Source organism: Chinchilla lanigera, unplaced genomic scaffold, assembly GCF_000276665.1.
Source record: "Chinchilla lanigera isolate Chin_1 unplaced genomic scaffold, ChiLan1.0 scaffold00085, whole genome shotgun sequence".
Taxonomy (NCBI): Eukaryota; Metazoa; Chordata; class Mammalia; order Rodentia; family Chinchillidae; genus Chinchilla; species Chinchilla lanigera.
The window spans coordinates 2,656,118-2,674,357 of NW_004955486.1; the positions used below are offsets into that span (position 1 = coordinate 2,656,118).

The 18,240-nt window shown below is 42.8% G+C and overlaps 1 protein-coding gene across 5 annotated transcripts in view; it reads right to left on the reverse strand.

Moving 5' to 3' along the window:
- Positions 1–3: 3 nt before the first annotated feature.
- The window catches only part of Tardbp (TAR DNA binding protein), an 18,688-nt gene continuing 451 nt past the window's right edge, over positions 4–18,240 (reverse strand). For 2 of the 5 annotated variants that reach the window (XM_005404010.2, XM_005404011.2), the window contains exons 2-6: positions 16,939–17,189; positions 5,723–5,886; positions 5,058–5,198; positions 3,860–4,030; positions 4–3,360 (exon numbers count right to left, since the gene is read on the reverse strand). In XM_005404010.2, the coding sequence (XP_005404067.1) occupies positions 2,833–3,360; positions 3,860–4,030; positions 5,058–5,198; positions 5,723–5,886; positions 16,939–17,176 (1,242 nt within the window). In that variant the 5' untranslated portion in view covers positions 17,177–17,189 and the 3' untranslated portion in view covers positions 4–2,832. The remainder of the gene's footprint in view (positions 3,361–3,859; positions 4,031–5,057; positions 5,199–5,722; positions 5,887–16,938; positions 17,190–18,240) is intronic. The other 3 variants (XR_001231106.1, XR_001231105.1, XM_013504182.1) reach the window with 3 other exon arrangements.

The following is an 18,240-nucleotide window of genomic DNA, read 5'->3' on the forward strand; positions in this document are numbered from 1 at the left end:
AACTGTGGTGGCAACATAACTTTTTATTCAACTGTGGTTCAAAAAACTTTTTTTAGAATGAATGCATTTAGATGACCAAATAGACTTTTAAAAACAGATCTTTGCCGAATAGTTTAAATACTTCTAGACTTCAAAATTTTTTAAGGGCAGAATAACTAGCCGTGGCTATGTAGTACCACAACATGTTAATCAAAGGCTTCTCGACAATGAAAGCCTTGTGTGACCAGTAACTACTTTTAACAAGTGTAATAAGGGATTAAAACCATGCCATTGACAAGTTAACTTACCCCTGGGCTCCAGGACGGCTTGTCAGTTTAGTCTTTGTAGGTCCCCGAATACCATTTTAAGTGTTACCATGTTACTGCTGCTGAGTAACAGTGCAAGTGCTAAAATGCAAAATTCAGATGGTACAGGGTTTGGAAATCATGCAGACTTAGATGCAGAAAAAAATATTAAAACAACTCAAGCTCCTTTTACAGAAGAAACTGAATAGCAAAACAATGTGGCAATCACAGGTCAAAAGAATGACTTCATTTATAAATGTTTAAAACACACAACTTGCAAAATGACAAACCTATTTATCATAATGTAAGTAGGTAAGGGTATCAGATAAACTACCAACACAAAAAACTGTCACATTCTTCCAATTAGAAAACAAATTTCTCAAATCTCACAGTAGTTACATATATATAGTACAACAGAGAATTAATTTATTGCTTTTACATCTTAACAACGCATCGTGAGAGTCTAATCTGAGTTCTGTAAGCGAGTTTATTCACATTACTATACTTCCCCCCTTTGGAGGCAAAGCCCACTTAACACTTCTACAGACAGACAACCCACCCTTTTAGTTCTTAAAGCTTTCAGGCTTCTTAATGGGTTTCAGGCACAAGGTAATTTGTGGTTTCTTCTACTTTATCCCTATTGCAATTAATTCCACTTTTCAGATCCCAAGCAGAAAGGTACTCAGAGTCCCTTTTTCACTGATATGCTTTGCTACAAAGCATTTTAAAATGATCAACATTGTTTTGCCCACTCTTCCGAATAAGAATAGTTTTAGAAGGCATGATTTCCCAATGGAGGTTTATACAGGCCATGTAAATTGAACATCACCCTAATGCACAGAGGCACTAAGAAAAAGCTGGAGGGTACTGCTTACCATTTTACGTGTGGTCACCCAGACTTATTAAAAACTATATTTAAAAAAAAAGAAAAAAACTTTTCACTTTGGACAATGTAAGAACAAATAGCAATTAAGTCTGGGTATCAGGTGTCAATGCATGACAGGTGATGAATCCATTTGACTTGAGACAACTTTTCAAATAAGTTTATTTGAAGCAAAATAAACTACTGCCAAGAAACTTTATGAAAGTTCCATCTCAAAAGGGTCAAAAAAGGGGAATTAACTGCTATGAATTCTTTGCATTCAGGGCTGCAAAACAAAGACACATATTATTTAAATCAGTTTTATTTAAGAATTTCCAACATTGACAACTCTTATAAAAAGCATCCAAGCACAGGACACAGAACTGCAGCAAACAGCATTCTTATGGGTAGCTAACAGACATGAGAACTTCCACCCTTCTTTGAGACACCTGAGCTCACTGGTGAACTCTGCTTCCATGTACTCCTGCAAAGCACATCACAAGCTCAGTCCATGTTCTCAACCCACCAGCTTCAGTTCACGTTACCACACTTACAGGTCAGTGACAGAGGAGAGCACACACCATACAGCATTCACAGCCGTTGACAAAAGGGGAGGGAAGTACAAGTATCATTTCACTTAACACATTCAACTAACGTGGGTTATCTAAGAACAAAACTCACTGGAAATCTTCCAACAGATGTGGATGTCCTTGAATGCAAAAAACATTCGTACATTATTTGCTATCATTGCTCTCTGCACACTCTCACCAAAGCCACAGGATTGAGAGACACATCTTGCCAAGTTAAAAAATATCCATTATGCACCACCAAGTCTCTGCACGCGCTCTCTCCTTTTCTCGCTCATACTAGCCTTTCATGCCTCGGCACCACCATCAATCCCACACAAGGTTTCAAAAGTTCAAACAGCCTTCTGGTTCCATATCACAGCCTTGCGTTCATAGCGTTGATACGACTCCATGAAATAAAGAGTAGCGGATAAAAATGGGACACCCACCGTCAAAGACGCGGCCTGTGCAGCGTGATGACGAATTCTTGAATGAGAAAGCATGTAGACAGAAGTAATCCTATGGCGGAATATTTACAGCACTACTTTCAATGAAGTGCTTCTTCCATAAACATTTGAAATGAGATGAACTGCAGAGATTAAATGAAGGCTTCATATTGTACTTTTTATGTGAGGGGAGACAAGTGTTAAAAACAAAACCGAAAGAACCAAACACGGTGACGTCATGATCTCCCAACGGGAGATTTTCCTAAGGAAAAAATCTATATGGTGGGGCTCAAATTAAAAAAGGAGAGAAGAATGTAGTTCTAATCAATGGCTTCCACTTTGAACATGCAAAGAATTCATTCACTTAACAAGTCCAGGGATAAAATATTACATGAGAAACCTTTTGATATCAACTGTAGTGTGTCGGTTTACCAATCAGGCAAACAGCAGTTCACTTTCAGCCACTCAATATTTCAACCCTTTATGTAACAAAACTTATAAAATTCCTTTAGCTCTTCTTTTTCTAAAGAAAAATGTCAAAAATACTGCTGAATATACTCCACACTGAACAAACCAATTTTGAAAATTCTTAGTACATATGTATTTTACAATATACTTACCATGAGTTTAGAAAAATTCCCACCATCCTGTATCAACTAAGCATAACCCACTGTCTACATTCCCCAGCCGGAAGACTTAGAATCCATGCTTGAGCCAAAGCCTCCATTAAAACCACTGCCTGACCCTGCATTCGACGCTGATCCCCAACCAATTGCGGCACCAGAGTTAGAGCCACTGTAGGAGTTGTTTCCAGAACCAAAAGCCTGATTTGGCTCCCTTTGCATGTTGCCCTGGCTTTGGTTATTACCCGACGGGCCCGACTGGTTCTGCTGACTGGCCAGCATGCCCATCATACCCCAGCTGCTCTGCAGCGCAGCCTGGGCTGCAGCCATCATCGCTGGGTTAATGCTAAAAGCACCAAAATTCATCCCTCCACCCATGTTACTAGCCTGATTATTTCCCAAGCCGGCTCCACCCCCTCTGTTTCCAAACCCACCCTGATTCCCAAAGCCACCTGGATTACCACCGAATCTTCCACTTCTTTCTAACTGTCTATTGCTACTGTGCTTAGGTTCGGCATTGGATATATGTACGCTGATTCCTTTAATGATCAGGTCCTCTCCACAAAGAGACTGGGCAACCTATAAGAAATAAGGGGTGTAAACAAAAGATTAAACCACTGACTGATATGCTAAAACAGCAACAAAACCTAGGTTTTATCAGGAGGCTGAGGCAGGAGGATTGCCATGAGTTCGAGGCCAGCCTCGTCTACACAGTGAGTTCAAGGTCAGCCTAAACTACATAGCAAGATCCTGTCTCAAAAAGACAGAACAAAAAACCAAAACCCTAGATTTTAAGCATAATTTGGAAGAAAAATAAAGTCATGAACACTCATTTCAACTTCCAATGCAGCCTTTAGCTTTGGTAACACTAACAGTAATATTTCTGTTCCTTTTCCCAAAATAGGTAATACTCCCGAAGACCCTACCCTGAAAATATGTATAAAGAGCACCCCACACACCCTGCACTTTATAATGTCTGAAAGCTTAGCCAAAATGACAAGGCTTCAAAAGTTGGATGGGAAAAGTTCAAGAGAAATTATCTAATCAGCTGAGACAAATTACTACAGAAGAAAAATACCTGATCATCTGCAAAGGTAACAAAGGCAAAAGCCCTGAACGGCTTGGGAATGAAGACATCTACCACTTCTCCATACTGGCTGAAGAACTGCCGCAGCTCGTCAGCAGTCATGTCGTCCGTACAGCGCCCAACAAACACCTTTCTGCTTCTCAAAGGCTCATCTGGGCTTTGCTGATCAAATCAAAAGAAAGGAAAAGCGTCAGAAATACTTCAAGAACCTTAGGGAGGGGTATCATGAAATCTTTTGTCTTGTAGAGCAGATGAATCACTAAAAAGTAGGCACACTCTTAGATCCTCATAACTGTACTTCTGTCTTGTAAGCCTTCAACGAAGAAGTTTTAAATATAAAAGCACACTAGGAAAGATGGGCATGGTGGCACATGCCTATAATCCCAGCTATTCAGGAGACTGAGGCAGGAGGATCCCAAGATGGAGGCTAGCACAGGCAACTGAGATGCTGTCTGGGGGGTAGGGGGAAGACAAGGGATGTAGCTTAGTACTCCCTGGCTTCAATCCCTAGTACGGGCGTGTAAACTTTCTTTAAAGAGTCAAAGATAAAAAATACCTCAGATTCAAACATGATGAGGCTTCAACTAAGCAAGTCTTACTTGCTTGCCTGGAACAAGTCAGGCCTTTACAATAGGCCTATTTGGTGGGTGGGTGGGGTACTGGAGGTTAAAACCAAGGCCTGCCCACTGAGCTAAGTAAGTCTTGCTAAGTCAGTCACCAAGTAGCCTGGGCTGGGCTTGAACTCGTGATCTTCTTCAGTCTCCTAGAGTGGTGGGATTACAGGCATGTGCCACCATGCCTGGCTGGAATTAATGTATTCTGATCTTCTTTTTGTTCTAACATGTAACTGTGTAAGGAACTGCTGACAGAAATAAAAGAATAAATAGAATGAGCAGTTCGGGTGAGTGAGGGTAGCTTAGTGGTAGAGTACTGAATAGAATGTGCAGAACCCTGGGTTCAATCACAAGAATTGCAAGAAGCGAAACACCAGAGTTTTAGTGTGGAAGAATAGTAAACTAAAAATTTCAAGTCAACATAAACTACTCAGCATGCATTAAGGTCCTAAGATGACAAATCAAAGACTTCACAAATACACTATGCCACTACCTTTCCCCAGTGTAATGTTTTATTTTAGTATATTCTAAGAAGCTTTTCAGCAAAACTTCCAAAGAAAAAAAAAGCAAAGTACCTTAGAATTAGGAAGTTTACAGTCACACCATCGTCCATCTATCATATGTCGCTGTGACATGACTTTCACCTGGGTTTCATATTCCGTAAAACGAACGAAGCCAAACCCTTTTGAATGACCAGTTTTAAGATCTTTCTTGACCTGGAAAACATGATCAAAATTATTCTAACACTACACACACCACCAAATCAGTTTTCTGCCATAAAACTAGAAAGACTTTGACAGCATACAGCAACTAATTAAAACTTAAGTATTGAAGGAAAAACAACAGGAGGAACCAAGTGTGGTAATCTCGGCACTCTGGAAGGCAGAGGCAGGAAGACTCAAAGAGTTTTAGGCCAGCCTGAGCCACACAGTGAGACTCTTGACTCAAATAAGGAAGAGGTGGGAATCCACATCGTATTTGCAGTAGTGACACATTACATCCACTTATAAAGGTAATGCCGCCTTTTTCTCTTAAGCCTTCAAGCAATAATCTATTTTACAATCTTAATGTACACAAAGAGCCCAACTGATTTTTCAGCGTTCTCTCCAAATAAATACTGTGTTAACAAACATTAAAACTCTCCTCTGCTGAACAGAAAGGACAGGATCAATGAAGTAACAGGAATGTTAGATGCTTATTCATGGGCAAGGAAATACTGCTAAATGCAATGCAATTTTACCTGCACCATAAGAACTTCTCCGAAGGTACTAAAATATTCTTTTAGATCTTGCTCAGTTGTTTTCCATGGAAGACCCAACACTATTAAATCTGATGTTTTCTGGACTGCTCTTTTCACTTTAACCGCTGACGAAGCATCTGTCTCATCCATCTTCCTTTTGTTATCTAAACAAAATGAGCACAACTCTTTCAGAAAAGATCACTTATTAAAAAAAACTTCATTTGAACCGTCTTCAAAAACATACTACTCCCTACATTTAGAAATGAGACACAGACTCTTAAAAATAATACACTAAACTTGGCACGGAGTGACAGTAGCTCGCAAGAACAGAAGGCAGGCTTGACTAAGCGCCTGAGGTCCTTTTTGGTGCACTTTTGGATTCCCAACTCTGGCTCTGTAACCTCTCATATTACAGTCAACTGTGTGTCCCTCCTCAAAAGATTATCAAGAGAATTCTTCAGCTGGGTGTGGTGGTACACACTTGTGATCTGTTACTCAGGAGGCGAAGGCTGGAGGATGCAAGTTTGACACGAAACTGGGTAACTAAATGAGACCATCTCAAACAAATAAAAAGGGCTGGGGATGTAGCTCAGTGGTAGAGTGTCCCTGGGTTTGACCTTCCCATCTCACAAAATGACTTCACTTTAACATGGTGGTTATTGAACATAACTGCTTATTAGAATGCCTCTTACGTAATTTAAAAGCTACACACAAAAATTTTTATGACACATGGATTTAAGGATGATTTTAATTTTCGGTCTTTTCCAAATTTTCAATAAACACAATGGGTTGGGGATACAGCTCAGTGGCATAGCGTCTACCTGGCAAGTGCAAGGTCCCGAGTTTGATTCCCAGTAGCCCCAAAAACAGAAAGTAAAAACATAATAAACACATTAACTTCGTAAGAACAATTGCTTTGTGTCTAATGCACTAGGTTCCATATCACTAAGACCAGAAAAAAAGAAATCCTGAAAATTGGGGCATGCTGCTGCATACAACCATAATGGCGCAGGGGATGACAGATTACAAAGAATCAAAGTCTAGTTGAAACTCCAAGAGGCCCAGAGGGGCTGTCCCGCTGGGGCTCCTCAGCATGAGAAAGCCTCAGGGAAGCAGCCTGAGCTGAGAAACTCCTGTCTTTTATTCTCAACTCAAGGTGTAAGAGGAAAGACATCTGTGCAAGAATTCATGTCAGGGGACAGGAAAGGAACAGGGTGGTGTACTACACGACTCATTTTGACCTAGTCTAAGCAAGCCATCGGGAACAGAGAGAACAGTGGCTGGAGCAAACAGATCTAAGGACAGCCTGTTCCTGATCCTGATCCTGCTTGGCTGTTGCCCTGCAGGCCAGCTTTAAACTTTAACCACGCATTTCAGGAACTCTTTACTGTTGCTCCAGGGAGTCCATTTATCTTTGCAATCGTTTCAATCACTTCTCCAGCCAGAGTCTCCCCATAATTTCCCCTTTTTTGCTTTACAGTCCAGATTTTGAGCAGAAGGTGGAGAATACAGGGTAGGGAGGTATTGGGCTTGATGTAGGAAGGTCATCATGTCTGTTGCACAGAGGGTCCATTGAACAGCTTACAGAGTACTCTCAGGGCTGCAAGAAAGAGCAGAAAAAAATCATTCCAATAGCTGTAAGAATATAAATGCGGGCCAGGGATATAGCTCAGTGGCACAGCACCTGCCTGACAAGCGCAAAGGCCTGAGTTTGATTCCCAGTACCAAAAAAAAAAAAAAAAAAAAGATGTAAATGCACCAGTGTGGTAGCATATGACTGCAACCCCAGCACCCTGCGGGCTGAGGGAGGAGAATTACCATGAGTATGAGGCCAGCTTGGATTATACAGTGAGACCCTAAAAAACCAAAAGAATCCAAATGCAAAGGCTGAGACCAAACAGCCAATTACTACCATAATTTCTCCATCTAGATTTGTATGAAAAGCACCCTGGAGAAGGCACCGGACCTCCTCCCAAGATTCAGAATGACTGAAAGGAATAGAAATAATGCACATTGAGCCACACCTGGTATCATGACTAAGCCAACTATGTGTCCATTGGGCCAGGCAGTGTTTGCTGAGCCAGCTGACACCTGCCTGAAAGGTGTCAAGTCTTTGCAGAATCTCTTTTATCAATGTTAGTCTGAGTCAGTAATTCTGAGGTAACACTCTGGAAATAGCTATTCATGGTTTGAACAGTTTAGACAGAGTCAAAGTGACTACTGCAGTCACCACTGTAGTAGCAATGTAACAGCCACTATAATAACTGCCATCAAAACGCTCAGAAAGGGCTCAGGGGCTTAGTTCACTGGTGCAGTGCCTGCCTGGCAAGCACGAAGTCCTGAGTTTGATTCCCAGTCCCCACCCCCAAAGACTCCGTAAGTGTTATTGTCTAATATGGTCAAGTACTGAGGTGATTTGTTTAAGAGTAGTTCTCACTCTTGAGTAACTCGCAGGGAGCCGTGCTTCGTCTTACTGTCTGAGTACCATAATGTAATATTCAGTTGAGAAATACTGTTTTTAACAAGGAATCAACCCGGTGGCATGGGGCAATTAAGTTCCTTTAAGGGTCTGTATTGGTGGTTAAAAGTTACATTCAATTATTCCAGGTTCCTGATTGGTGAGAGCTAAAATGTATGGACATGAAATGCTGAGCAGGACACGATCAGACGTACCATGGGCAATCCATTGAGTTTACTCACATGTTGATAGTAGCTAATTCTGACAACATGAGGGGAGAAGAGAACAGATCTGACAGGGGAAACATAGGGTGCCTGAGGAGAGGTGTAATAAAGACTCCAGCAAGCCCAAGATTCCAAGACGGTGGGCTGCCACTGTAATTAAAAGGCAAAGCATAATTCCAGGCTGAATTAGACTCTAATACCATCAAATTATGAAGTCCCCCATTCTCTGCAGTTAGATGACAAGACGATTAACAGAGAAATCGGTGGACTGACATGAAGTCTACCCCAATCTAGGCCATCTCTTATGGGCACCCACAGATGAGAACATACAAGAACACTGGAAGGTGTCTACCAGACACAGAGGACTTCGGAAGTACTGATATAAAGACCCCCTGGTGTGGTTTGCCACGATGAAAATATGATTCATATACTGTTTGGCACAAAATGGAGCATAGTAAGACCTATTAGTGACATTAGAGACCAAACACAGGGAGAATCCTTCAGCCAAGAATACCATTCATGAGGTAGTAAATGCCAGCCTTTAAAAGTACCCAGATGGCCTGTAATCTCAGCACTCGGGAGGCTGAGGCAGGAGGATCACTGTGAGTTCAAGACCAGTCTGGGCTACAAGGTGAGCTCAAGGCTAGCCTGAACTGCACAGCAAGACCCTGTCTCAAAAAGACCAAAAAAAAAAAAAAAAAAAGACTAGCCACAATCCCTACCAAAATCCCTTCAAGGGCCAGGAGGATGCAGCCAGGCTCTGCCAATATAAGAGGTACTGCTGGAAAGGAGGGAAGGTCAAGGTCTCTTCAGGTGACTACATCAAAAACAGAGGTGTAAGTATATGTGCCCAATATAACATGCCACTTTACTGTTAGTGTTCAGCTAAACAGAATCAGAACAAAAAGAAACCCTTTTACCTTTGCCAAATTAGAATTATAGGTGACTTGTGCTATCATTGCCAGAAAGAGGTTTTCTAGTGTGAGAGGCATGCCAGTGCTCTGCAGTATTTGTTTGGCTTGAGCAGTGAGCTGCTTAATCTCTCCCCATGTGGGTCCTGATGATCGTGTTGTAGAAGGCAGCACACTCGATTTCTTCTTCTTGTTGCCCATCCCCAGAGTGGATGTGCCATCTTCTGCAGCTTGGGGATGAGGTTGCTTGTCAGCTGGTGCCACATGAGATGGAGGAACAGCCTTCTCAGGAACCTGGAAAAAGCCTGTGGGTGATAAAACAGATGCACATCCTCTCCCCCAGGTCAATACTTCTGTTAGGCCCAGCTACTGTGTTCCCAACAGTGGGTAAGGATACAGGACCAACTGCTTTGGTCTGTCTTTACTGACTATGAACCGTTTTTCCACTACTGTAGAGTTGCTAGAATCATGATTTTAAAAATTTAAATAGTGCTTTAGATACTTGTTCTTATGAGGGAAGTTTCTCCATTATATTCTTTTTCTGTTTTAATAATCAATGTTAAGGAACTCATTAGCCTGTCCTACTACTGCTTGACCTGTAGGATTAGGAGGTGTACCTGACATGTTTAATATGCCAGAGCTGAAAGAAAGTTCGAAGACAAAAGGCCATTATCAATTTTAATTTATGAAGGTGATCTCATGTCAGAAAATTGTAAGAGGAAAAGGCATTTAATATTTCACCTGACTGTAAAGAGGCACATATGTAACCAGAGTATGTGTCTATAGAACCACGACTATAAATACCTCAGCTCATGAACATTTGTTTGCAAGTAATTCAGCTCTCAAACAAAAGCATTTGACAAAATTTTGCTTCTGTTCACAAACTCCAGGTGACAAACACAATCGCAACCATCTCTTAAAATTATAAAACAAATTCAGTTCATGAACTGAGGTGCCACTGTATTTAAGTGTGCCAAAAAAAGTCATAGTTGACACATCCATTTGCCAAATTTCATTGCTTTTTAAACCACAGGAATTGACACCTACTTGAGCAGCAAAGTGGTTTTTTTGGGGGGAGAGGGGTGGTACCAGGAATCAAACTCAGGACCTTGTGCTTGGCAGGCAGGCGCTTGTGTTGCTGAGCTACACCCCCAAGCAGACTGTTTTTGACAGTCAGGAAAGGTATCAATCATTTCTCAGGCTTGGTTATGCGTAGGATTAAAGGAGCAAACAAGTACTTTAGCCCCTTGGTGAAAAAATTGGTGTGAAGAGCCTCTTCTAAAGAGGCAGAAAACCAGAGTGCCAGCATGAGTGCTGCCTTCCACTAGGGTGCCAGGGAGATTAGAGTGAAAGCATACTGAGTAACATAAAAGGGTGCTTGCTGTACAGTGTCTAAACATGTGGAGAAGGATTTCATCATTACTGTCATGAATAAGGGCAGTTTCAATAACCTGTAGGCTCCCTACAACACAAGCAGTGTCAGCAACGATATTAAGAGGATGATCAGGAAAGCACTGTAAAGCACAGTAGCGGCAAGTTACACTCTTTGGTGGAGAAATGTTGGACAGTACGGAAATGTTTCCAAGAATTGTGTCCTTTGCATGTAAAAACGCTTGCTGGATTTACCTAAGCCATCTAAGAAAAAGGTAAGTGCCTACAGTATCAAGGTAAAGAAAGAGAACAGAAGATAGTGAAAGAGGCAGAAGGTGTAAACCATGAATGCCTTTACTGTGAGGAAGAGAAAATTCCAAGATATCAAGAAAGTCTGCTGCCATAATGACTTGCATGCTTTCAAATTACTTTTTTTGTTGTTGTTGTTTTTCTTCCTGTACCATGAATTAAGCTCACGACTGTGTGCTTGCCAGGCAGGTGCTGTGCTGCTGAGCTAAATCCCCAGCCCCTCAAATTACTGAAGGGCAGCATAAAAACCTGTTTTGGTGAGACCTAACAACCACTATCAACCTGGGCTGATAATGCGTGGATCAGCACCTATAAGCACTTGACAAGGGTGTCTGTCTTGTTTAAGAGAAGGAACTCTTTGTTCAATTGTGTACACTTCTATTTAGAGAATGGTGAGAATTCTGAAAGATGGGTACAATTAGTCTAAAAGTGTGGCAGGACTATGAGGTGTATTGAGAATAAGAAGATGAACAGGTTTATGTAAGTCTGAGTAAGCTGTCTAGCGTGAAGTCAAGCCTCAATTTGTGCTAGTTCATGTTTAGCTTGGGGTGGTAGTATCCGTGGAGAAAAGACATCAGGGCTTTTTTTTTTGAAGGTGTCAAACACGTTTTCTAAGTTTTAAGTGGGAATCCCCACAGCGGGACAAAGCCAGGTAAGGTGCTCTAGGAGCTATTTTTTTTTTTTGTCTTTTTGAGACAGGGTCTCACTATGTAATTTCAGGCTGGTTTTGCACTCACTTTGTAGCCAGGTTGGCCTTGAACTCACAATGATCTTCCTGTCTTAGCCTCCCCAGTGCTGAGATCACAGGGCGTGTGCCACAACACCCAGGTCTGGCTCTATATGAGCTACTGAGCTACTGTAAAGAATTTAAAGTAAATTAGCTGGGTGTGTTGTAATCCCAGCACTCAGGAGGCTGAGGCAGGAGGATCCTGCAAGTTGGAGACCAGCCTGGACTACAAAGTGAGCTCAAGACCAGCCTGAATTGCACAGCAAGACCCTGTCTCAAAGAAAAAAAAAAAGCAAAATAATTCGAAGTAAGTTTAGAAAGAATGTTAAAAGGAAAGTCATTGAGACCAAATAGTTCTTTGAGTTCCAAGATATCCAAGGCGCAGGTTTGTTTTTGTTTTTTTTTTAACCTTTTTAGGGGCTATCTGCAAGTCTGTAGCCTTAGTATGAAGAAACCAAGGGAGTAAAAAATTAAGAAAGAACAGTTGAATCTGAGTGGGCAAACAAAATATCATCCATGTGATGATAAACAAGATGATCAGGGAAGGCCAAACACAATCCATGAAATCCTGACACATACTGGGGCTTTATACCATGCCTTGGGGTAGGACTTTCCAATGGTAGTACTGGAGAGGTGCTCCCAAATTAATACTAGGAAGACAGAAGGCAAATTTTTCTCTTTCTCATGGAATGGAACAGTAAAAAAAATAATCTTTAAAATCTACAACCATAATATGGTAAGTTTGACAGCAAAGAGCAGGGTTAGGGATTCCAGGTTGTAGGACTCCCACAGGGATGATGCAGGCATTCACCTGACAGAGGTCACCAAGAACCTCCATTTCCAGTATTCCCCCCTGGTAACAGGAATCAAATCCACAGCCTTGCGTTTGCCAGGCAGGTGCTGTGCCACTGAGCTAAATCCCCAGCCCCTATTTCCAGTATTTTTGGTATATAAAAAATTCATGTGTTCCAAGGGCTACAGATGGGCTCAATATGGTCAGCATGTAGCTGTTCCTTCACTAATACATGGGCTTAAATTTCCCCCCTTTTAGAGGCCACTGCCCCACTCAAATGGGTGGTTCTAGAACCTACAGCAGCTTGAGTATGACATTAGCCTTAAGGTAAATTTGGTTTAGAGGTACTGAAGTATACGTCCCTTTGAGAATAGATCCCTTCCCCAAAGGGTTACAGGCAAATCAAGAAAAGGGTCTATAGGGGCCAGGGATATAGCTCAGAGGCATAAGCGCCTGCCTGGCAAGCGCAAGGGGTCCTGAGTTCGATCTCCGGTACCAAAAAAAAAAACAAAAGAGAAGGGTCTATAGTTACGTGCATTTTCTCTCTCTAAGTGGATGCAAGTTAAAGACAACATGCTTTGGCATAATGTTTTTGAACTGTCAAGTCCCAAAATGGTCATGAAAGTGGAAGCTGTCGGCCAGGACTTTGGCCAGTTTATACTTGCAAAGATAGGAATATCAGCTCCAGAATCTCTAAGGCCAGTGAAGGGTTTTTAACGAACCAAAAGAGTGAGCAGCAGACACTCCAGAAGATAATTTAGTAGCTCAGAAGACTTCCATACCACCAAATTCCTGCTTTTCTAGCTCTCTATTGTGAAAACCAGAAGTAAAGAACAAGTTGTGCATGGTGGGTTCCTTTGGTGAGAACATGGTATCACCTGATATCACCACGCAAGGCTGTGGGTTTGATTCCCGGTACTGGGGGTGGCGGGGGTTGGGGTGGGGGATACTGGAAATGGAGGTTCTTGGTGACCTCTGTCAGGTGAATAAACTTGTTTCATAATTTTCATTTGTCCTGTATAGTTTGAATCAATCAAACCAGAAATACCTCGGACCCCCTTGCTACAGTAACTAGACCTGCCATGATCAGACTTGTACACGTGATGGCAACGGCCCCCCAAACATCACTGGCTAAAACTCCAACCTTCCCAGCTTCATTTAACATCACATCCGTGAGCCGCTGTGGCAGCGCACGCCTGTAACCCCAGCACTCCGGAGGCTGAGTCAGGAGGATCATTACGAGTTTGAGACCAGCCTGGGCTACAAAGTGAGCTCAAGGCCAGCCTGAACTGCATAGCGAGACTGTCTCAAAAAGACAAACAAACAAACGAACAAAAAAAAACCCATCACATCCTCCACTAGGGTCAGATCAAGTCTGGCACTACCAGTGGTAGTCACTTTTGGTTCTGTGACATGACTTTGAAGGGGCTGTTGCGGCTCTGGGTCAGCTCCCATGCTCAGGCATGAACACACTATGACTGGCTCCTTGCTTATATCGGGAGTGTGGGGAGTCACGCCCTTTGCCCATTTTTCAAGATGGCATTTCCATTTACATCACATCTAGAGCAGTAATGCTTAACCAAATGATTTTCTTTTCTACATTTTGGAATTTTTGTTTTGCTTCTGTTTCTTTCTTATTTCTACAATGCTTTTGGGAAGTAACCCTCCCTGCCAAAGTTACATTTTTGGGGCTGCAAAGCCAATGGCAAGAACTTGGGCTTTAAGGGCTCCTGTCCCTACATTTGGCAAGCCTCAATCATTTCCACAATATTTAAATATTTTCCCTTTAAGAGGAACCAGAACCTTCTGACAGTCTGCGCTGGTATTTTCATAGGCTAACTAGAGAGCAGGCATATCTGTGGCTTGAGGGTTATCAACCCTTCACACAATGACATTTTATAAATAATTTATAGAATGTATATAAGCTCCAGTGGGTCCTTGTCTAATAGTAGCAAAATAATTTTGTGGGGTATTAAATTTGGGCCTTTTGCCCATGTCTTAAGGGCTGCATAAGTTGACGAAAAATTTGAGCATTCATTTGTGACTAAGCCTGAGGGTCGGCATATGCTCCCTTGCCCTTGAGCACATCCACTTCAACTGGTACACTGGTGTTTAAATTATCAATAGACAAGCTATGTGTAATATCCTTGTATTCCTGGAACCAAACACTGAATTGGGTGATAGTGAGCACAATTTGTTAGAAATCTCCAGTCCCAAGGGGTCACTGCATAGCTGTGGCCGAATGATTCTGCAATCCTCTTTGTAACAGGGCTTTGCCAGCCATTCTCAACAATGCTTCTTCTAAACTCCTTAAACAGTGGGTAGGGGAGATGTTCATGGAGAGGATCCCCATTCCCTCTGAGAAGTGGGTAGGCCTCTACCTCCCCATCTGTGTAGATCGGGTCTCTTCAGGCGTTTCTCCAGAGGATCCAAAACCAAAAAGAAGGTCCTCCATGGGAGATGGAGGCAGGAAAGTAAATGAGGCTCCCAAAGGGGGAAAAGTGGGTAGAAGCAGTTCTCTTTTTTTGGAATCTCCCCTTTAAAGACTGAATGCTAACCCTGCCACATAACAAGGTGAAAAACTTTCACCAGGCTGAGACATTATTTTGGGTTGCTACCAACTTGTTCCCAGTCCTCTGCATCCAAGCCACTCTCCAAAGGGAACCAGGAACATTGCTGGCAAACGACAATCAACAATTCAAGAAGCAGGGGCCCTGAAATCTTGCATCCAGGTGTTTTCAAAAGGCACTGTCAGTGCTGCTTAAAGTAATTTTCTTCTTTGGAGTTTGGCCCATGACAGTAACACAAATAAGACAAAACCAAAAGGTAAGAGAAAAGAGTATACAAAAAGACACTACTCCTACTCAGCAATGCCCAAAAAATCTAGCCTTTGACCTTGCCGTAGACTTGCCAGGCTATTCCATGGCTGTCTATGTCCCCTCACCAGGATGAAGAGTCGGACATCCTGGTTCCTTTTCCAGGCTTTGAGAGGTCGGTCCTCTATGCTAAGTTTGAGAAAAGACCTCACATGCGGCACCACTTGTCGCTGTACATGACCGTGGCAGCCCAGAGGATGAGAGATTACCCGGAGTCAAAGGCCAATTCAAACTCCAAGAGGCCCAGAGGGGCTGTCCCGCTGAGGCTGAAGAGAGGCTCTTCAGTGTGAGAAAGCCTCAGGGAAGCAGCCTGAGCTGAGAAACTCCTGTCTTTTATTCTCAACTCAAGGTGTAAGAGGAAAGACATCTGTGCAAGAGTTCATGTCAGGGGACAGGAAAGGAACAGGGTGGTGTACTACACGACTCATTTTGACCTAGTCTAAGCAAGCCATCGGGAACGGAGAGAACAGTGGCTGGAGCAAACAGATCTAAGGACAGCCTGTTCCTGATCCTGATCCTGCTTGGCTGTTGCCCTGCAGGCCAGCTTTAAACTTTAACCACGCATTTCAGGAACTCTTTACTGTTGCTCCAGGGAGTCCATTTATCTTTGCAATCGTTTCAATCACTTCTCCAGCCAGTCTCCTCACAGTGATAAACAGTAATCTATAGCCAATGGTTCAAGAAATAGCACATGAAAGCCAGGCAAGGTGGTATCCACCAATAAGCTGTGAGAAAGGAGACTGAGGGAGGCTCACTTCTAGTTGAAGATCAGCCTAGGATACATAGCGAGTTTAAGGCCAGCCTGAACTACAGAGCAAGACTCTGTCTCACTTGATCTTAGCCAAAAGGCCGAGAAGCAAGACTCTGTCTCAAAAACAGACAAGCAAGCAAAACAAAACAAAAACATCCCAGCCCAGGCAAATTGGTGAGAGAGACACTGTCTCAAACAAAACAAAATCAAACCCTTAGGGTTTCTTTTTAGACTCAGCATGTCAGTGGTAAGAGGCAGCACAAATTAAGATCAAAACTTCAAAATTATCATTGGAACTACTGAAGACTTTGTTTTGGCAGTGCTGGGGATTGAACACAGGGTCTCATACATTCTAGGCAAATGCTCTACCACTGAGCAACATTCCCAGCCTTCTATACTACTACAGATTTGGGGTACTGCAACTAATGTTCCTTTTAAGGGAAAAAGAACTTAGTGACTTACGACTGCAAGGTCCCTGACTAAACCAATACAGTAGGACACTCTGCAAGAATCTACTTACAAGACTGATATAAGTACAAGGCATGTTAGTAATTCCCTAATTTGACATGAATTTGGCAATGTTTTTTGAGGTAATTTATTAAATACATAGAGTCCTCTTTAAAAATTCCAACTTTCATCAATCAGTCTCTACTAGGTGGTCTTCTGAACTATTCTGACAGTAAAGTTCAAGGAATTACCTGGGTAGCAGGACATAATTTGCCTCCAAGTGAGGTCACGATCTATGACACAAACCCAACCATACCCAGCTTTACTGCAAAACCAAATGATAACAAACCTTTGGGGTAGTTGACAACATATACCAGATTTCCCCAGCCAGCATCTGGGGCATGCAGAATTCCTTCAACCAGGCGGACACCCCTCATACACTGAGACACTGGATTTCTGTAGCGCAGCCCACATGCCCCTGGAAACTGGGCTGTAACTGTGGACAACAGCACTGTCCCATCATCTTCCGACGGTATTTCAATGGGTTCATCATTCTCGTCTTCTGTTACCCGAATATATTCAGACATCCTTTATTTTCTCCTAAAGGGAAAGAGATAAGTAAGTAACAAGCACATCAAACTGTCTCCTTATAATTACCTGATAATTTCAGACAAAAAATTTAAATGTTTTTTATTAGCCTGGCTGCAATACATAATATTACAGTCACCCTGGGGAACTGATACACATCGCATCCTAACCATTTTTACGTCCCTTTCCTCACCCATCCTTCGCTCTCTCCTCATCCAAGATCAGAAAAAATTCTTGCCATTTGGGTTCTTACACTTTTTTGTCGTCTCTGAAAAAGGAGGACGCCAAGGCAAAAGATAATGATTTCCTAATCAAGTGTGATGTCTCCCTAGTTCACTCACTCAATACGTATTTACCGAGCGCTTTAATGCTGCCAAGCGTAAAACAATCTCCCTGGGCACGCTGTTACAATGTTCAGAAAACATAGTAAACAAGCCGCCACTGACTTCCCACCATGAAAGTAAAGAGTATATTTTTTAATGTGTGTGGGTACCGGAAATCGAACTCAGGACCTCACGCTTCCCAGGCAGGCGCTGGGTAGCTGAGTTTTTACCCCTGGCCCAAAAGTAAAATAACCCTGAGCGGCAGGGAGACCCTAACTGGTTGCAGGATGTGCACGTGGATCCACCGAGATTTCGTTTTTTTTTTTTTTTTTTTTTAGATTTCCTTAAGCAAGCTATTCTGAGACCCAAGCGAAATAAGCGGAGAATAAACGCAAATCCACGTAAACGTTCTATGCCGCGAGCTCAGATTAACAGTAGCAACAGGAACGAAAAGCGGCACCGGGGAGCGGGCGGCGGCGGAAGAGGGGGAGGGAAGGGGGTTAGAAACGGGACAAGCTGTGGTTCGTCCACGTAACCGCGCCCCCAGATGACCGTGAGCTGCACGATCTGCACGCAGACTGGGAAGATTAAAAAATAAAAAGGAAACGGGCACAGGGAGCCAAGGGGAGAGCGCGCGCTTCCTCATTCCGGGGAGCTCCCCAAACTGCCCGCCGGGTCCGCGGCGACAGGTCGCACGCAAGGGGCTCCGCCGCCTCCCAGCAGCCCGCGCGCGACGGCCG